The sequence below is a fragment of the Palaemon carinicauda genome, chromosome 31, assembly GCF_036898095.1.
Source record: "Palaemon carinicauda isolate YSFRI2023 chromosome 31, ASM3689809v2, whole genome shotgun sequence".
In the NCBI taxonomy this organism is placed as follows: Eukaryota; Metazoa; Arthropoda; class Malacostraca; order Decapoda; family Palaemonidae; genus Palaemon; species Palaemon carinicauda.
In genome coordinates this window covers 79,902,010-79,924,052 of record NC_090755.1, presented here as the reverse complement: position 1 = coordinate 79,924,052, position 22,043 = coordinate 79,902,010, and the positions used below count along the sequence as shown (strand labels likewise).

At 39.8% G+C, this 22,043-nt stretch overlaps 1 protein-coding gene across 1 annotated transcript in view; it reads left to right on the top strand.

The window, feature by feature from the left end:
- btv (beethoven) overlaps positions 1-22,043 on the top strand; it is a 231,462-nt gene that overhangs the window by 191,481 nt on the left and 17,938 nt on the right. Inside the window, exons 62-67 of the mRNA XM_068355462.1 lie at positions 6,204-6,441; positions 9,010-9,212; positions 16,328-16,451; positions 17,437-17,534; positions 17,625-17,834; positions 19,282-19,481. Of these exons, the coding sequence (XP_068211563.1) occupies positions 6,204-6,441; positions 9,010-9,212; positions 16,328-16,451; positions 17,437-17,534; positions 17,625-17,834; positions 19,282-19,481 (1,073 nt within the window). The remainder of the gene's footprint in view (positions 1-6,203; positions 6,442-9,009; positions 9,213-16,327; positions 16,452-17,436; positions 17,535-17,624; positions 17,835-19,281; positions 19,482-22,043) is intronic.

Sequence of the window (22,043 nt, the reverse complement as noted above, 5' to 3'; positions counted from 1 at the left end):
AAGCAATGTCGTACGACTCATGGGTTCGAGAGGCCTTGATCAGCGAACAGACGTTCCCTCTAAGGTATCAGGCGTATCTCTCCAAGATCGCCCCTACCTAAGTAAGACGAGAGAGCCCATTTTTACCTCGTCGTCCGAAGGTGTTTCACGTAAGAAACCTTGGACCAAGGTCTCCAGACCTTTAAAGCGTAAGTCGGTCCCTTCAGGACAAGTCCAACGTCCCGGATGTAGCCACTGGGACAGTTCGGACCCGTTGCCGTCATCTGATGACTGCTCACTGCCTAAGAGAGGCAAAGTTGTGCCGTCTCAGTCGCTAACCCCGTCTGTTACCGCACCTGCTTCCGTAGACCCTAAATGGGTGTTACTGCAAGACATGCAGTCTAAGCTTGCGTCCTTGATGGAGGACTTCAACGCTGAGAAGGTTACCGTTGAACCTACTGGCCATCAGCCATCCAAGCGTTCTGTTGTGCGTCCTGTTGACGTGGATGTAGCTTTCTCGCGTCAACCAGTTGGGGTGGTACCTCCACTGATGCGACCCAGTGTGGATTTCCAGCCGCACGTTGACGTTAGGCAACGCACTGATGCGATTGGTGACGTTCAGGACGTTCATCAACCATCAGAGTTGACTTGTTTTGACGCGGTGCGTCAACCTCCGCAACCCGGTATGGTGTTGACTGCACAACCCAGACGGTCTAAACAGTCTCGGGTGGACGCTGTGCGTCCTCGCGCACCTGTTGTTGTTGACAGTTCCCAGACTGTTCAGCAGTTCCAGGACGCTGCGTCTGGCTCCGTCACGTATGCACCTGTGCGACCGGACTCTGCGAGTCAAACGTTGCCTACACCTTTGCCGTTTTCTCATCAGTTATCGGATGAGGAACTGTCAGATGAGGACGTTGCTGAACCACAGCCTGAGGATCAGCCTTCAGAACTAGATGAGCCTAAAGCAGTTCAACCATCCTTAGACTTTAGAAAAGTCATGGCTGTTTTTAAAGAGTTGTTCCCAGATCACTTTATTTCTGTGGCTCCTCGTTCGCCGCCGTCAGAGTTTGTCTTAGGCGTTCCTGCTACCATGCCTGCCTTTACTAAACTCGTTCTCTCTCGCTCATCCAAGAGAGCTTTACGGCTGTTAGGCGATTGGTTAGAGACCAAGAGGAGTTTAGGGAAGACAGCATTTGCCTTCCCCCCATCTAAACTCTCGTCTAGATCGAGCGTCTGGTATGCCACGGGAGAAGTTCTCGGCTTGGGAGTTCCTGCCTCTGCCCAGGGCGACTTCTCAAGTCTTGTAGACTCTCCCCGCCGCCTTGCCATGAGACGCTCGAAGATTTGTTGGTCACCCTCGGACCTGGACCACCTTCTTAAAGGCATATTTAGGGCGTTTGAAGTCTTTAACTTCCTGGACTGGTGTTTAGGAGCCCTGAGTAGGAAAATCTCTTCTGCCGATAGGGATGTTTCCTTACTCATTATGTCCTGCATGGACAAGGCCGTCCGTGATGGGTCCAACGAGCTTGCCGCTTCATTCACGTCTGGAGTCCTTAAGAAACGAGAGTCTCTGTGCTCTTTTCTGTCAGCAGGAGTGACGCCATGCCAAAGATCCGAGCTACTCTTTGCGCCCTTGTCTAAGTGCTTGTTTCCTGAAGTCTTGGTTAAGGAAATTGCCTTGTCTTTAGTGCAGAAGGACACCCACGATCTAGTTGCGTCCTCGGCTCGCAAAGCTCCCCCTTTGCCTGCCTTGTCTGCCAGACCTAGGATAGACACTCCTGCGTCCAGGTTTATCCCGCCCTTTCGTGGCAGAGCCTCCAGCAGGGGAGGTGCTCGTGCCGAAGGGAAGAGAGGGAAGAGGAAAGGATCCAAGTCCTCTAAGGGCAGAGTCTGACTGCCCGCAACTTCAGACAGCAGTAGGTGCCAGACTCAAGAACTTCTGGCAAGCCTGGGAGAAGAGAGGCGCAGATCAACAATCTGTGAGGTTGCTCAGAGAGGGGTACAAAATCCCTTTTGTACGCAGACCTCCTCTAGCGACGTCCCCCATCGATCTCTCTCCCAGGTACCGAGAGGAAGAAAAGAGACAAGCCCTGAAACTGGAAGTGTCTCTTTTGCTAGAGAAGGGAGCGGTGGTCAAAGTCTCGGACCTTCAATCACCGGGGTTTTACAACCGTCTCTTCTTAGTATCAAAGAAGACAGGAGGTTGGAGACCGGTGCTAGACGTCAGTGCTCTGAATGTCTTTGTCACAAAGACGAAGTTTACCATGGAGACCACAAAGTCAGTCCTAGCAGCGGTCAGAAAGGAAGACTGGATGGTCTCTCTAGACCTAAGGGACGCCTACTTCCACATCCCCATTCACTCAGACTCCCAACCTTTTCTGAGATTCGTCTTCGACGATGTGGTGTACCAGTTTCGGGCCCTGTGCTTTGGCCTAAGCACAGCTCCTCTCGTGTTTACGAGGCTTATGAGGAATGTGGCAAAATTCCTCCATTTATCGGACATCCGAGCCTCCCTTTATTTGGACGACTGGCTTCTCAGAGCCTCTTCCAGTCATCGCTGTCTGAAGGATCTCAATTGGACTCTAGATCTGACCAAGGAATTGGGACTCCTAGTCAACTTGGAAAAGTCACAGCTGGTCCCATCCCAAACTATTCTGTATTTAGGGATGGAGATTCACAGTCAAGTTTTTCGGGCTTTTCCGTCGGCCCCCAGAATAGATCAAGCCCTGCTCTCCATCCAGAAGATGCTGAAGAAAGAACGCTGCTCAGTCAGGCTTTGGATGAGTCTGGTAGGAACGCTGTCATCCCTGGAGCAATTTGTCTCGCTAGGAAGGCTACACCTCCGACCTCTTCAATTCCACCTGGCTTTTCACTGGAAAAAGGACAAGACGCTAGAGGCGGTCTCGATCCCGATTTCCGATAAGATCAAGTCTTGTCTGACTTGGTGGAAGGACAATATCAGCCTACGAGAGGGCCTTCCCCTGGCAGTTCAGAAACCCAACCACGTTCTCTTCTCGGACGCATCGGACTTGGGCTGGGGCGCGACGCTGGACGGTCGGGAATGCTCAGGTCTGTGGAACTCGAGTCAGAGGAGCATGCATATCAACAGCAAGGAGCTTTTGGCGGTTCATCTGGCCTTGATAAGCTTCGAGAATCTCCTTCGAGGCAAGGTGGTGGAGGTCAACTCGGACAACACCACGGCCTTGGCGTACATTTCCAAACAGGGAGGTACCCACTCACTGACTCTGTACGAGATCGCAAGGGACCTGCTCATCTGGTCAAAAGATCGAGGCATCTCCCTAGTAACGAGGTTCATCCAGGGCGACTTGAACGTCCTAGCAGATTGTCTCAGTCGGAAAGGTCAGGTAATTCCAACCGAATGGACCCTCCACAAGGATGTGTGCAAGAGACTTTGGGCGACTTGGGGTCAACCCACCATAGATCTCTTTGCAACCTCGCTGACCAAGAGGCTTCCAATCTATTGCTCTCCAGTTCCAGACCCAGCAGCAATACATATAGATGCCTTCCTCCTAGATTGGTCACATCTAGATCTTTACGCATTCCCACCATTCAAGATTGTCAACAAGGTACTGCAGAAATTCGCCTCTCATGAAGGGACAAGGTTGACGTTAGTTGCTCCCCTCTGGCCCGCGAGAGAATGGTTCACCGAGGTACTTCGATGGCTAGTAGACGTTCCCAGAAGTCTTCCTCTAAGAGTAGACCTTCTACGTCAGCCACACGTAAAGAAGGTACACCAAAGCCTCCACGCTCTTCGTCTGACTGCCTTCAGACTATCGAAAGACTCTCGAGAGCTAGAGGCTTTTCGAAGAAGGCAGCCAGTGCGATTGCCAGAGCAAGGAGAGCGTCTACCATTAGAGTTTACCAATCGAAGTGGGAAGTCTTCCGAGACTGGTGCAAGTCAGTTTCCGTATCCTCAACCAGTACCTCTGTAGCCCAAATAGCTGATTTTCTCTTATACCTGAGAAAAGTACGATCCCTTTCAGCTCCTACTATCAAGGGCTACAGAAGCATGTTGGCCTCGGTCTTCCGGCATAGAGGCTTAGATCTTTCCAACAATAAAGATCTGCAAGACCTCCTTAAGTCTTTTGAGACCTCTAAGGAAAGTCGTTTGGCTACACCTGGGTGGAATTTAGACGTGGTCCTAAGATTCCTCATGTCAGACAGGTTTGAGCCTTTACATTCAGCCTCCCTGAAAGATCTCACTCTTAAGACTCTTTTCCTGGTATGCTTAGCCTCGGCTAAAAGAGTCAGTGAGCTTCATGCCTTCAGCAAGAACATCGGGTTTTCGTCAGAAAAAGCTACTTGTTCTCTGCAGCTTGGTTTCCTAGCCAAAAATGAGCTACCTTCTCGTCCTTGGCCTAAATCTTTCGATATTCCTAGCTTATCGGAGATCGTAGGCAATGAACTAGAAAGAGTATTATGCCCTGTGAGAGCTCTTAAGTTCTACTTAACTCGTACTTAACCTTTACGAGGCCAATCTGAAGCGTTATGGTGTTCGGTTAAGAAACCATCCTTGCCTATGTCAAAGAATGCTTTGTCATATTTTATCAGATTGTTAATACGAGAAGCTCATTCACACTTGAGTGAGGAAGACCGATCTTTGCTTAAGGTTAAGACGCACGAGGTTAGAGCTGTAGCAACTTCCGTGGCCTTTAAGCAAAATAGATCTCTGCAAAGTATAATGGACGCAACCTATTGGAGAAGCAAGTCAGTGTTCGCGTCATTTTACTTAAAAGATGTCCAGACTCTTTACGAGAACTGCTACACACTGGGACCATTCGTAGCAGCGAGTGCAGTAGTGGGTGAGGGCTCAACCACTACAATTCCCTAATTCCATATCCTTTTAATCTGTCTCTTGAAATGTTTTAATGTTGTTTTTATGGGTTGTCCGGAAGGCTAAGAAGCCTTTCGCATCCTGGTTGATTTGGCGGGTGGTCAAAGTCATTTCTTGAGAGCGCCCAGATTAGGGGTTTGATGAGGTCCTGTTGTATGGGTTGCAGCCCTTGATACTTCAGCTCCTGGGGGTCTGTCAGCATCCTAAGAGGATCGCTGGGCTCCGTAAGGAAGACGTACTTACAAGGCAGAGTAATCGTCTAAGTCGACTTCCTTACCAGGTACCTATTTATTTTGGTTTTGTTATATTGATAACTGTCAAAATGAAAAAACTCTTAGCTTATACGATGTAAACATATTTAACTCTGGTCTCTACCCACCTCCTTGGGTGTGAATCAGCTATTATATATTCACCGGCTAAGTTAAATATTTAAAAATGATATTTTAATTATAAAATAAATTTTTGAATATACTTACCCTGTGAATATATAAATTAAACGACCCTCCCTTCCTCCCCAATAGAGACGCAGTGGGATGAGAAGAAATTGAAGGTTTTGTTTACATCGAGAGTGGTATCTGGCCGACAGTTGGCGCTGGTGGGCACACCCGCAACCTGCATAGCGATCGCTGGCGAGTTTTTTTATGTATGTGTCTGTCGAGCAACAGAGTTGCAGCTATTATATATTCACCGGGTAAGTATATTCAAAAATTTATTTTATAATTAAAATATCATTTTTTAACATTTTATTGGAAAGGCTTTGGGTTCAAAAAGTGATGTTACTCATGTTACTGGAAAGGCCTCTTGGATCATACACTATGGAAGTGAACATAGACCTCCAGATAAACATACAACGCTACTTGAAGTGGGGAGGAGGGAGGGACATCATGTGATCGTACAGGTCACATATAGTTTTACCTTTTTACAAGTTACATCAATAACCAGAGAAAATTACATTGTCACTGGAAGTTTGGAAGGTAAAAAAATCATTATAGAGGAAGTTATGGATCCACTTTAAGATTGATGCAATCAATAGTTTCTGGTTCTGAAAGCATCATAAATTACAAGATTGTAAAAAGAGGATAATCTATATAAGAAGAACTCTAACATCTTCATTCTTGTGTTATATTTATTAGTCTTTGTAAGATGTAATGAGGACATGTAAATATTGTTTTACAGAAGAATTAAGCATCTAATTCCTTTATAAACCCATTGGACTCTAATGATTTTTTGGGATAGAGAAGTAACTTTTTTTTAGAAAAAGTTACAAGGTTATGATGAAATAACAGTTTCATTGAGAACAGTTATTCCGTTATTTTATACAGTATTTGCTGTTCTACATACCTGTATTTATATATTCATTATTCCATAGGCACCTGCTGGTATCAAGAAGAATTTACAGCGTACATATGATTCATGGAATCCTGAAATGATTGCTAGAGGAAATCAAGCAAACAGGGCACAAGCCTTGTTTATCCTAGCCTGGTTCCATGCTGTTGTACAAGAACGTAGAACATATATACCCCAAGGCTGGTCAAAATTCTATGAATTCTCTTTAGCTGACCTGAAAGCTGGTGCAGAAATTTTGGATGAACTCTATAAGCAAGAAAGTATGTATACACATTACAGAAATTGTTATATTTTCTTATGTTTGAAGAAGAGTAGGAAGAGTTACTTACCAATATTTACCGAGGGGCTCTGACCTTTTTAATAATATTTTTAACCTAGTAAATTTCTGAAAAGTTTTAATAGAAATACACTATACTATAATGGCGATTAATTTACATTTTCCTCAAAGAAATCTCTGAACTGGACTAAGGTGATCATCATCTTCAGATAGTGTAGATTAGATTCCAGTTATTACATATATTATTAATGCCTAATGGTTTTCAATTGTTTATGTTTTTCAAAGCTTTCACTTGTTTATAAATATGTCGCTAGCTCAAATGGCCCAAATTCTATCAATTCAATCCAATTGCTATTAAGAGTTGCTGTTATCGATATAGTTCATTCCTGGTATAAGTATAATTTTTGGATTAAATTCTCACAAATAAAAACCAGTATTTTAAATTGAGTTCACTTTTATGTAAAATTTTGGGGTAGATGATGAACATAGAGTACTGCAGCACATACGAGCCCACATTATATTTATATACTGAAAATAGTACTTGAGGTTCTTTGCAGCACCATCATAGGTAGCATTGCCTTCAGTCCTTTTACTAGCCATTCCCTTGATCTTATCCAGCTGAATATATATTACTCACACATAAGATCAAATTTTGATTCTTATGAAAGTGAAAATTTGATTCTGTAGTTTTTTTTACTACACACTAATAATGCATAATACTAATTAACTAGAGAAATTTAGAATTCTAATAATAAAATTTATATTTCTAAACTCACCTGAAGTTCATATTGCTTCTTCTCCAAATGCTCCGTTTAATTGCACTTGCCCGTAATTTTTTTTTAAAAATTTCTATTTTCTTTTGCTTTAAAAGATACATGGCCTTAACAAAGGAACAGAGTCCTCTACTGTAAATGGTAGGAAGCTCAGGTTGTTACAAAGTATAGTAGTCACTTTTTCAATTTAATGGGATAAGATACTGCTGAACTTAGCTTAAACCCTTATTTTGGGTATAAGTAGCAATAAGGTAATGCAAAGATTGCAAAGTGAGTACTTCATCACTTTCATTGTCTGACCGAGTTTCCTCTACCTCATTTTCCTGTCCTGTAGGAGAAGAAGAGTGAATATCAGCTTATTTCTTGTATTGCGTACCCTTTGAAAATTGGGTAGTAGTGAGAATGAATAGACATAAATTAGATTTTTTTTTTATTAGTTCCAGTTAAAATTAATGCAAGATGAACTGGTGGTCTGAAACATGATGAAAACAATTCAAATTGTTAAAACTTTCAGCATTTTAGGAAATCGTATGATCTGAAGCCATCCACACAAGCAACATGAGAATTTTTACAACTTTTAGCACTATCTGTAGTAAGTTGATAGAATATTAAGATCAGACCAACCTGCTCAGTCTTCTGCCTCACTATCTAGTCTAGTCTTATAGAGCGACTAGAGAAGTTTAAGCAAGGGTTTAGCAGCAAAAGAACTAAAGTTTGTAAATATTTCAAGGCTCTGTGTGAAGCTTTCTAATCTGTGAATCTCAGCATACATTTAGAAACCTTACTTAATGAAATGCCATTAATTTATAATGACTATGGGAGATTGGTTTAACAATGGGTTGAGAAAGACCTAAATTACCAATGCTAAGGGAGGATTGTCTGGAATGATTTTTTAACAATAGGAACAACTGATGTCCAAAGTTTGTGAAGCTCATTACTATAAAAGAAAGGCTGAACTTAAGTGTTGTCCACAGGTGGTGGCATGTCACTATCATTTTCATCCCACTACAATCAACTAGCCTAGTATTCCAAGGCTTTTTAGAACTATTAACTTGATCGTTAATCATTCATACATATTTTCCCAATAATGGTTTCGAGAGCGAGAACTATTCACGACAATTAAATTACACAATTGCCTGACACAATACAATGGAATATGGAATGTGACCCCAAAATAATTCCTGTGCATATTCCTGGCAATAATTGTAAACTAAACCTGGTGAAGACATTTTGAAACATAGTATGTAAACAATCTGAGAGCATCCTTGATTGATGGAGAAACTGAAGCTATATTTTTTGAGAGGACAACCAGGGCATTTCTACCACTTACAGTAGAGGGCTCTGTTCTTTTGTTTATGGCACGTATTGTTTGAACTGAAAGAAAAACAGAAAATTTTAACATTCTAAAAATGTTACGGGTAAATGTCGATTAAATAGGGCTTCTGGAGAAGCAGCAATATAAACATCAGGAGAGATTCATAGAAATAATACTACAATATCATCTATAGTGGTATGAAAACTTGAATATCAGCTGCATGGAAACTGATTCTGTTTAATTCAGTTTAGTGTATTAGTAAAAGAAATAGCAATGCTGGGGAATATTTTTTGTTTTTTAGTAATTTTCTTTAACTCCCAAATTTTGTTCAAGAATGTATCATGAGTTTATTATTTGTAACAATCAAGATGCACTGGAACAACAGAAATACCTCTTAATCTTAAATTTATGTTGATAGTACATGAATCTTTTTCTCAACAGAAAGTAAATTTAATTTTTTCAGAAAATGGAGACATCAAGTGGGACTTCATTTATGGACTGTTTGAAAATGCGATATATGGAGGCCGTATAGACAACATTTGGGATATTCGTGTTCTATCTGCCTACCTGCATATATTCTTTTCTAATGAAATAATTGGAGGCCGCAAACCTGCGGGAAATCAGTTGACAAAAAACATAACATTACCCACTACAGTAAACTATCAGGTAAGCCATGAGTTATGCTAAGCATATACCCTTGAAAAAATTTGTTCCTATGCATATACAAACCTTTCATTCTTTAAATAGGAATATATTTTCATCATGAGCTGAAATGGCTGTTGAAATTGTTACCGAGATAGTTAACGACTGGTGGTGATCATGGCTGAGAAACCCTGCCCCTGCAACAACTGTCAGAAGATCAGCTCTTTGTTTTTGGCTGCTATAGAGTTCTCAGCTAGGTGCATTTCGAGCAAGAGAGAATGTACTAGCAGACACACTCGGTTGCCAGGGGCAGATTACAGTGTAGGAGTGGTCCCTACATCCCTGCATAGTGAAGAAGGCTCTTGGCCTGTGGGGTTCTCAGGGAATTGACCTGTCCACCGCCTGGCTAGACAGGAAGCTCTAAGTGGTTTGCTCCCCTGTTCCTGACTCATTTCCCCCAATTTTGGGGGGTAGCTGACATCAAACAAATGGAACAAAAAAGGGGACCTCTCCTCTCTATGTTTCTCCCAGCCTGACAAGGGACTCGACCGAGTTCGGCTGGTACTGCTAGGGTGCCACAGCCCACCCTCCCCCGTTATCCACCACAGATGAAGCTTCATAACGCTAAATCCCCTACTGCTGCTACCTCCGCTGTCAATTAAGGCACTGGAGAAGCAGCAGGGCCTACCGGAACTGCGTCACAATCGCTCGCCATTCATTCCTATTTCTAGCAAGCTCTCTTGCCTCTCTCACATCTATCCTCCTATCACCCAGAGCTTCTTTCACTCCATCCATCCACCCAAACCGTGGCCTTCCTCCTGTACTTCTCTCATCAACACTTGCATTTATCACCTTCTTTAGCAGACAGCCATTTTCCATTCTCTCAACATGGCCAAACCACCTCAACACATTCATATCCACTCTAGCTGCTAACTCATTTCTTACACCCGTTCTCACCCTCACTACTTCGTTCCTAACCCTATCTACTCGAGATACACCACCCATACTCCTTAGACACTTCATTTCAGAAATTCAATTTCTGTCTCTCCGTCAGTTTCATTCCCCACAACTCCAATCCATACATCACAGTTGGTACAATCACTTTCTCATACAGAACTCTCTTTACATTCATGTCCAACCCTCTATTGTTTACTACTCCCTTAACTGCCCCCAACACTTTGCATCTTTCATTCACTCTCTGAAGTACATCTGCTTCCACACCACCATTTGCTGCAACAACAAACCCCAAGTACTTAAACTGATCCACCTCCTCAAGTAACTCTCCATTCAACATGGCATTCAACCTCGCACCACCTTCCCTTCTCGTACATCTCATAACCTTACTCTTACCCACATTAACTCTCAACTTCCTTCTTTCAAACACCCTTCAAAATTCTGTCACTAATCGGCCAAGCTTCTCTTCTGCGTCTGCAACCAGTACAGTATCATCCGCAAACAACAACTGATTTACCTCCCATTCATGGTCATTCTCGTCTACCAGTTTCAACCCTCGTCCCAGCACTCGAGCATTCACCTCTCTCACCACTCCATCAACATACAAGTTAAACAACCACGGCGACCTCACACATCCCTGTCTCAGCCCCACTCTCACTGGAAACCAATCGCTCACTTCATTTCATATCCTAACACATGCTTTACTACCTTTGTAGAAACTTTTCACTGCTTGCAACCACCTTCCATCAACTCCATATAACCTCATCACATTCCACATTGGTTCCCCATCAACTCTATCATACGCTTTCTCCAGATCCATAAACGCAACATACACATCCTTACCTTTTGCTAAATATTTCTTGCATATCTGCCTAACTGTAAAAATCTGATTCATACAACCCCTACCTCTTCTAAAACCACCCTGTACTTCTAAGATTGCATTCTCTGTTTTATCCTTAATCCTATTAATCAGTGCTCTACCATACACTTTGCCAACTACACTCAACAAACTAATACCCCTTGAATTACAACACTCATGCACATCTCCCTTACCCTTATATAGTGGTACAATACACGCACAAACCCAATCTACTGGTACCATTGACAACACAAAATACATATTAAACAATCTCACCAACCATTCAAGTACAGTCACACCCCCTTCCTTCAACATCTCAGCTCTCACACCATCCATACCAGATGCTTTTCCTACTCTCGTTTCATCTAGTGCTCTCCTCACTTCCTCTCTTGTAATCTCTCTCTCATTCTCGTCTCCCATCACTGGCACATCAAAGATGCCTTTCCTTTTTTTAGTGTAATCTGTCAGCTAAGCAACCAAGAGTTGATTACCCTTGGTTATACCCAGGTGGCCCTGATCTGTTAGCACTTCTAGTTGAGGTCCCTAAAGAACTACCGCAATGGTCCATAATTTTCTGCCATCTGCACCTTCAGATGTACTGCCAATCCATGAAACCGCAGAAACTTCACAGTTGGAGGCTCTCCAACATTTTCTTCAAGCCAAAGGCTTTTTGCATAGCACTCCACAGATGTTGGGATGCCGTCTACCAGGATAAGTGGGTAATCTTCTGCTATTGGTGTTGTAGAAGGGATATTTCTCCAGTCGGAGCATCTCTCTCCGATTGCGGATTTCCTCATTTTCCTTCACCGAGACCTTTCAGTCGTGGCTTTCCTAATCTTCCTTCGCTGAGAGATAGGCCTCTCTGTTACGTCTTTCAAAGGCTACTGCTCAGCCTCGAGTATGGTCTTATGACTAAATGGTATAGACTTCTACTCATTGGAATTTTGATACTCATGAGGAGCTTCGAATGGTTTTGCCCACCCCGGAACCTCAAGCCCTTGGAGAGGAATGTGATCGTCATTCTCAAGGCTTTTATGCATTCCCAGTTCAAGCCTTTGAAAAGGTCACCTGACAGAGATATGACTCGCAAGACTGTCTTTTTTGCTAGCCTTAGCATTGGCAAAGAGAGTAAGCAAGTTGCACAGTCTCTGTTACTTAGTCACCCATGCTGAGGGGCGGAAGGTCTTAGTTTTGTGACCAAAACTCAGAACCTATCGGTCCACAATCCCTCCGTTTGAGACATTCTCCATCCCCTCTATACGTGAAGTGCCATGGAGAGATGTTTTTGCATCCCATGAGGGCTCTGTGGTGCCATCTGAAGAGTATCTCATACCTTAGGCTTGATTGATTGATTAGTTTGAAGTTTCCTAGCATCCTGACATCTAAGGTCATCGATGCCGACTGCAGGCTTTGAGGACAGAAACTCTGTTAGCACTGTAAAAAAAAAAAGAGAGAGAGAGAGAGAGAGAGAGAGAGAGAGAGAGAGAGAGAGAGAGAGAGAGAGAGTGAGAGAGAGTGAGAGAGTGTGTGTGTGTGTGTGTGTGTGTGTTTTTTCACAGCCTTTTACCTATGGGAGTATACCCACATGTCCCTTGACACCTATGTGCTTAGTCCTGTTGCAGCTGCTCAAGTAATTGTCTAGCCAGCTCAGCTCCCACAGAGGACATGAGCCTCTTGTCTAAGGTAACATTTTAAGTCTGGAATGAAAGGTAGAATGACTAGCTCATTTCTTTCAGCTTCCGTCCCTTCTCTTGGGGGGGCAAAGTAGTTGAAAACATTGTGTTTGATCTGACTTAATGCTGGTAAGTTACACTTCTGAGCTACATTTTAAATGTAAAGAAGTATCTCCCCTGTCCTCCTTAACTAGGGGGAGGATTGTAGAATTTATACCAATCCATTGATCATCATGCACTACCTATGTTTATCCGGACTGACAACCCTTCGCTAGATGGGATCCTCAGTTGAGCATGTAAAATTTATTTCGGACACATCACGCCATATCAATCTCCTCATATCTAGGCGATTGCTGGGGTGGTCATCTTTGCTCCGATTTTGATTGAGAAGGTTATGGCATGTATAAGTAGAAGTGGTGCTAAAAATGGTATGAGCACTCTGAACCTCTCAAAGTTATTATACTGAAAAGAGAAGTTCATGATGGTTTGAATCAAAATGGTCTGCTTTGATCTTAGAATTAAAATACATAATATTTTTTTAGGGAATAGTACATCCACCTCAGAAAATCTAAATGGAGCTGTAAAATACTTGGCTATGCTTACTTTAATGTATAATTTATTTTCAAAACATACAATATGGACATAAAAATTTGGACCGGGTAGATTGACATTTCCAGGGAAGGAAAAGAACCAATCAGTTAGGTTCTATGGGGACTTCCAACCCACCAGTTTGTGATTTCTCTATTTAAAGGACAAAAAGTTTGTGTATGTGTAGTAAGGAATGAAAAATTATAAAAGTAATTTGTACTTTTCAACCTTAGTCCTTAAAACTTCCTTTCTCAGTCTTGAGCTGAAAGGTAAAAAATGCTGATCTGACTATAGTCCATTTCTTTTAGCGATGCATATTTGCACCAACTCGCGGCGGTGCCCTTTTAGCTCGGAAAAGTTTCCGGATCGCTGATTGATTGGACAAGATAATTCTAACCAATCAGCGATCCGGAAACTTTTCCGAGCTAAAAGGGCACCGCCGCGAGTCGGTGCAAATATGCATCGCTAAAAGAAATGGACTATAGTGGTGAGGCACAGCTTTTTGCCTGCACTCACTACCTGTAGTTAACTGTCTTGTTAATGATTTCAATGGCACTGAAAACATGTTCCTATTTAAAGTGCTCGGGTTTGTATAACTTGGAAAAATGCAAATTATTTTAAATTATTGTTATATTTTCCACTTTTTTTCTGAAATTGATATGGTAACAGATATAACTTACTGCAGTTTTTGTATTTCTACAAAAGGAATATGAAAGACAAATTTCTTTGCCATATTTCTTATCCTTGTTTTAAAGAGAGAATGTTCACAGAAAGAGCATAATACATCATTAAAGCTCTAGGCTCAGACAAGATTAACGGGTAAACATGCATATACACTTTCATATTGTACAGTTAAACTGTTTTATTAGGCCAATACTTAATGGTCGTTATTTATTTTTAGATTAATTCTAGTTACATTTTTCTTCTGTGGCACTACAGAATTTCTTAAAATCTCATTTTAAAATCACTAATTGGTAAGTGTTACATGTTGCATACTTACAGTATATTTATTTCTTTAATTCAAAAACTTTTTTTTTATTTAATGTAATAAGACAAAATCTATATAGTATATCAAAATTGTAAGAAAACAGTACACATAGATGAGTCAAAGAAAAACTGTGATAAATAGTTAATAAAATTTTACTGAAAATGCATTCACGAATACAAAGTGATGGATATCATAAAGAAAAGTAATAGGTTGATAGTACTATACAGTTATATTGATAAACTGACAGGACAGCTACATAATGTAACAAGTTAATTATTAGTCATAAACTAATCTTGAAAATATTTAGCATACATTTGTTACAGGATTCCTATTTTCCCAAGAATTAAAAATTAATTATGCAACATTTCTCTAGTTAGCCATATCAAAAGTAATGGTTTCTTGCAAATAGTTATGTAGTTTTACATTTCCTTAACCCTCTGTTGATCCTGGCTCTGGCAAAATTGTTGTCAGGCTCATGGTGGTTGTTGTTGTTGTTGTTTTTTTTTTTTTTTTTTTCGTGGAATAATACACCCACACACCCATTCCACTGGCACCATTGACAATGTAAAATATATTAGAAACAGTCTCTCCAATTATTCCATCACAGTCATACCACACCCCATTCCTTTAACATCACAGCTCACACACCATCCATAACAGGTGCTTTTCCTCTCATTTCATCTAGTGATCTTTTCACTTAATCTGTCATAATCTATCTCATTCTCATCTCCCATCACTGGCCCCTCAACACCTGGAACAATTATATCTGCCTCCATATCATCCTCAACAAACAGCAACCTTTCAAAATATTCTACCTACCTTTTTCTCACCTCATCTCCATTCAACAACCTTCCATTATCATTTTTCACTATCTTTTCACTCCTTAATCTACCCTTCTTTACTCTCTCCACTTCTTATTCTCTTCATATGAACTAGCCAATCCCTGACCGCACCTCCTGTCACCGCCCTCTTTGCCTCTGCTACTTTCAGTTTTACTTAATTTTTCTCTATATTTTTCATACTCCTTTATAATATTACTCTGCAGCCATTCTTCAAATGCCCTCTTTTTCTCTTCCACCTTCGTCTTCACTCGTCATTCCACCACTCGATACCCTTCCTCATACTATCTCTAACAATGCTCTTACTACACACATTACTTGCATAGCCAACAAAATTTCTTTGTACTAGCTTCCACTCCTCTAGTTCACCAGTTTCTCTCACTTTCACCCTGTTATATATCACTTCCAAGCTTTCTTGATAATAATTTTTTATCTCAGTTTTTTTTCCAACTCTTTCACCTTTATTACCTCCCTTTAACAAGCCCTTCATACTATTTCCCCACTCTAATGCAACAACTATCTTTGCTTCAACCAAAAAATTATCAGACATACCGATAACCATAACCCCAAACATACACATCTTTCACTCTTCCAAACATCATTCTTGTTATCAACACATGACCCGTCAATGATCTTTATACCACTCTTACTCATGTATACTTATTAAATCTCTCTTATTGAAAAGAAATATCACTGATTAACAGCTCTTGTTCAAAACATCTAATAGCCTCTCACCACTCACATTCACCCGGTATGCAATACTTCCCAGTGACACCTACCTCTCCAGCACCTGCTCTGGTATTTAAGTTACCCACTACAACTACATAATTTCTTCTACTCACTCCTTCCACACATGTAGTTAATTCATTCCAAAAACCATTCCGCTCTGCTTTACCTATCTCAGAACCCAGCCTATACACACTACCAAAAGCCCAACATTCCCTACCCAACATAACCCTCCCTCACATTAACCTAGATGACAACTCACATTAGCCTAGATGAACCATTTCACGACTTTACCCATCATCCATTCACTCAACTATAAGAATGCCATATTGTAAGATTTTAGTTAATTTATTTTTAATTTTTAGAGTAATTTTCAATTTACTGTATAGAAAATCAAAGGAACAAAGACATATATAAAAAATGTTTAGGAATGGCATGTAATCATATTAAATTTTTAGAGTAGAATTCCATGATGTTTTTTCTATATTTAATATATTTTTTCTAACCTACAGGATTACACAAATCTCATAAAAAGCCTACCAGAAGAGGATGATCCTGCCTATTTTGGTTTACCTCTAAATATTGAGAGATCTTGGCAGCGTATTGTGAGTTCACAGGTTATTGGGCAGTTGAAGGGTAAGTTTTACCATTATCATTACTGTAACTAATCAAGATACAATCTTAGTAGGTAAAGCAAAATGTTACAAGCCAAAGTCCTTCATTAGGTGAAGCAGCCAAGTACAGAAATAAATGGAGAGGTAAAGAATATATCGCTGAAATAGAAGAAATATAAAATGTTAAGATGATAAAAATTCTAAAGATAAATATATAATCTATGACACAAGACTTACGTCAACCAGTCAATTGAAAAGCATGTGTACCATGTTTCAAGTTGAATTTCCATCAATTCAATTGTTTGATTGGGAAGATCATTCTCCAAGTTGGTCATAGACAGAGAGAACTTCTAGAATATTGTGTAGTTTTTAACTTTATTACTACATGGTGGATGGTATAGTCTAGGAAGATCTGACTGTAAAGGATGGTCAGAATTATAAAATATCTTTTACAGCATGCATAAATAGATGAACAACATAGCCATATCTCAATGCACATGAAATAATCTAAGAAACTCTTAAGAAAATAAAGCAAAACTTGAAGATGAGGAGGAACAAAATTACGGTAGCTATGCAAGGGAAGGCTTAATCTAGAATAATATAATTGCTTTTTTCATTGTACATTCAAAACATTTTACATTTGAGTAATAATGGTATAAGTTAGTGTGTTTTCAGTTGGGATGTACACATAATTGCATTATGAAGTAAAAGTTAAACAACATAGATATAGGGCCAAATAGACACTGCAAAATCCCTTAGGAAATGTCTACAGTGTAGCAAATAAGGTGCTCTGATGGTACTGCCTTTCTACATTACTTGTATATTGTGTACAGTTTACCTATTCTGGCTAAAATATCCACTGTTTGGAGAACTTAAAATTGCAGTTTGATTTCTGGCAAATCATTCCCAATAGACTTAGAAACACAGAAGGGTTTATTTTCAAATTTTTCGTTGCACAGTATATACAATAGTATTGTATTTTGATTAAAGTTCTATGTTTATTACAGTTCTTATGAGGTCGCCGGAGCTTGCGAGTCGATTTGATAGAGAAAAGTGGCATTCACAACTCTCACCCGTTCTTAACTTATGGAAGAAGCTAAATCAGGTAATTTATTATATATTATCATTAAATTGGAAACTATTTTTAAATAAATTTTTATTGAGAAATTTCATTATTCATCCTTTTTTCTTCTAGGGACAAAATCTTCTTCAAGCCAAAGTTGCTGTGCCCACCTCAGCAGGAGAGGCTCCAGTTAAGGCATTTATACAACTTGAGTATTTCTCTGTCATTAGCATTGTACAGACAATACATCGATCGCTTGCTCAGTTATCTAAAGTTATTCGAGGAACTCTTCTGCTTTCAAGGGATGTCCAGAAACTTGCTGAACAATTACTAAAGCAAGAGGTTAGTACAGTTTACTTGTGTTAAGATTCAATAATATTGAATATTTACTAAGTCACTGAGAATTATACAAGAATATTCATTATAATTGTACTGGATTAGCTTTAGAAAGAAGCATTATAGGTGATCCATTGCCTAATAAATTTGTACTTAACTCCTAAATTACACATGATCCTCTCATACTATAAATACTGTAGTTACATTATTCAGTATTAAGATAAGTTCAAGCTGCACTTCACCTAAAACTCTGGTTGCATTTTTCTGTTAAATGATCAATATGCTTGAATTAGCTGTTATAAAAGTACAATCCAGCCTCCTCTTCTGCTGTATTAATTGTGTGGGCTGGGCAACCTAATGGATACCATTTGTAGGAATTGTATGGGGAAAATCACTTATCCACAGTGCCAATGAGGAAAAACTTTATACCTTGACTAAAAGAAAGGCCATTTGAAAGCCATTCTTCCACGTCCAAAAGAAACTCCTCTTACACTCTCGAGATATCTTCTTGGTTTAAAGAGAGGAATTTTTCCTCTACATTTTCTATAAAATTAAAAGAAAATAAAAAAAATTGGACATAACTGATTTAATAATTTTATATCTTTCAGAAGCTTACTTTTACAGAAAAATAGTGTATAATTTGACAAGAAATTGATCAAATTGTTAACCATTTTATATAAATTCCAGCTGTACGTTATTTCTTGATATAAAAATCACACTTCAAGGAAATGCAACTTATTAAAAAAACAAATGCCATAAAGTTTGCCTACAAATTTTCATTTATTGCTAACAGACACCCTCTATCAAGTGTTTACCATGTTATTTAGGGCCCTCATGGCCAGATGACTGTACAGCTGTATTCTCTCTCTCTCAATACCCAGAGGTCAAAGGAGTTCCTACTCCACCCGAAAATTACAGGTCTTGTTTTAAATGATTGGATAATATTCTGATTAATATGTTCTTAAGCAAATTAAAAAAACTTTTGAAATTGAGGATGTGTAATGTTAAGTGAGAGAGAATTTTAAAACAGCATCATACTAACCAAGCCAGCAGTAACTTAATCATTTTGCATTCTGCATAAAATCTATAAAAATTAAAAGCCATACCTGAAAATAAAGTTACAGAAAAGTACACACAACAAATTTTCACCAAGTTAGTTTTATACTGTTCTTTATTATTAACAAACTGTAATATTTTTTCCACAATTTGTGAGTTTAGGGTCCAAATTATCCATGTATTGCGCCATCTACATGGAGTCTCGGAACATAATGGTTATCGATAAAGAGGGCTACGTACATACTGGATTATGTGATATAAAAATAATTTTCATTGAATTATTTTACCAAATGAGGTCTTTATAAATAATATTAAAGATTTAGTTGAAATTGAGAGTCTTTGATGAGGATTTTATAAAAAGATATTTTGGTATAGTTATTTTTTTTTTTTTTCACAGACACCTGATAATTGGCAGTCACTATGGGAAGGACCTGAAGATCCCTTTGAATATTTGAGAAGCATTGTAAGGCGTGCATTTGCAATTGGACGTTGGGTAGGCAGAGCCGAACAAGGTGCATTACTTAAGGATGCCTTAGATCTGTCAGATTTACTTCATCCAGCAACTTTCCTAAATGCCTTCCGTCAGCAGACTGCCAGGTTAGTACAAAAAGGTTAAAATATATTACTTTTAGATTGAATGTAGTTTAGTATTGCTAAGTTTCTACTTGTGATTGTACTTATTCAAGAATGATGAAGAAATTTAGCAATTATAATGATGCTTATATCAAGTTTTTATTGCTACAAACTATTATTATTATTATTACTAGCTAAGCTTCAACCCTAGTTGGAATAGTAGGATGTTACCAGCCCTAAGGCTCCGAGAGGGAAAGTATGCTTAATATTTTTTGTTCCAAAATATTAGTTCACCAGTCTTAATTGAGGTATACTGAAGAAAGTAGTCTATTGCGTAGATGCCAGCCAGACCTATTGGTAAGAATGGAATCTCAACTAACATTTTCATAGAATTGTATGTGAATACTATGAATTGAGGATTGAGAGGAGGGAACTCATTGTGCAATTTTTAAGTGTGTATGAAAAAAAATCTCTTAAATATAAAAGGTTTTTTTTACCACAATCCCATCAGTCATAATATACCGTAATCATCATATAGAAAAGAGACCGAGAAGTGGAACTTCCTGAAATTGTGAGTAAGAGATTGTTCAATCTGGGAGAGAAACTCAGGGACCTTATAGGTCACAACCAAGTATTTAATGACACTAATAAGTAAAGTACTCTAACCTATTCTAATTCTAATTTATGGAATTATTTCTACTTAACAGATGCTTGGAGTCTTATTTTCAAACCCTTAACTGATGGAAATTGATATACTGCTTTATACCCTGCAATGCCTAAGTCCTTGTTGCTGGCAATACTGGGGCATACCCAGTAATTACATTCTCACACTGACTAGAAGCATCTTTGAATTTCAAAATCTTTAAGGGTAGGAGGGATGAGTAGTCATACAGGATAAGTTTAGTCTTGTTGAATCAATCCTACATGAACTTCTACTTAGAATTATATTAAGAAGTTTCTGGATAAGATTGTTGAAAAGTTTTGGCCTCGTCCTTGCATCGTATCTCCTCGTGTACATCTCCCACTTTGTTCCTTTTTGTATAGAATCATGTTAAATCTGTACATATCCAGTGTGCTTATAGTGGTTTTAGTGTAAAATGTGATACGTAGTACATTACGTTACCCCATGTGCCAACCAGTTGACGACTCAAAGAGTTGCATCATGCTTTAAACTTACTGTGCAGAACTTGTAACGTAAACGGTTAGTGGTCCTGTACTGATACTTTTTACTTTAATTTTTTTTGTATTAGTATATTCATTGCGTAATACTGTAATGTTATTGTTATACAGTATTACCTACTGCACAGTACTGTATACAAAATACTGTACTTTACAGTAGTGATATAGATATAGGCTTTGAGTACGGAGAGTTTCAATGGAGTGAGTCGACCTGTCAAAAGCAGCGAAAACTCAAGAGTGTTACCGTAGCTATTCAAGCTATACTGTAGTGTTTTGTTGGTACTGTGTGTATTATATGAGTGTGGTAATGACTCGTGTTGTGTACCTTAGTGAACATAATACTGTACATGTGTTCATTCATTAACACAAAAATTATACTGTGATAGAAACTAAGTAAAACAATATTAGGCAGTACTTAGTGCATTAGTCGACCCCCTTATAGGCAATGGGCAGTGAGTTGGTAGGTTAGGGGTTAACCCACCGTATGGATTTTAGCCTTTCCTGCCTGTCTCTGTTACCTAACCCAGCTAATAAGGAGGGATGATTGTATTATTATTGATAGCTTATAGATTCTGGTGCATGTGAGGTTATATTGAAGAATACAATAATTTTAATTACATGCTGCATCATGAAGTACTGGAGTTGAGGAAAATGGGCTGACTGTCTTACATCAAAATAAAAAAAAAAGTGTTTCTAAGTATACTGTTCTCTTTATTATATCGTCGTCGTCGGCGCCCACTCGTGTCCGAGTATTGGGTTTTGTCGTTAGCCATCAGCCTCCTATCTATAGGGTGGGTGCTTATGTCTGATGTGGCTGTTAAGTCCTAGTCTGTGGTGGAAGAGTCCGCGGACAGTGTTCACAAGGGAGGGTAGGTGGTGGGCGGGGCTGTTCTAATCGCTCTCTCCTTCTTCTCCTCCTAGCCTCCTCATTTTGTCTTCTCCTCTCCTCGAAGTCCACGGTGCCATGGTGTACTGTACTCCTCCAGGTTTTCCTGTCCCTGGCTGTTTCTTCCCATGAGGAAGGATCGATGTCAGTTAGAGCCAGGGTGCGCTTTAGTTGATCTTTATAGCACATTTTCGGGGCTCCTCGTGGTCTGGTGCCCTGGGTCAGTTCTCCGTAGAATATTTTCTTTGGGAGCCTAGATGGATCCATCCTATGCACGTGTCCTATCCAGCGGAGGCGGTGGTGGATGATGGTGGCCTCCACGCTGGTCAGCGAGGCACGTTCTAAGCCTTCAATGTTGGTGGTGTGGCTCTCCCAGGGGATTTTCAAGATCTGCCTCAGTTTCATTTGTTGGAAGCGTTCTAGGTTTTTAAGATCGTTTCTATATAGCGTCCATGTTTCACATGCATACAGGAGCGTGGAGAGGACTACTACCCTGAACACCATTATTTTGGTGGTCATTG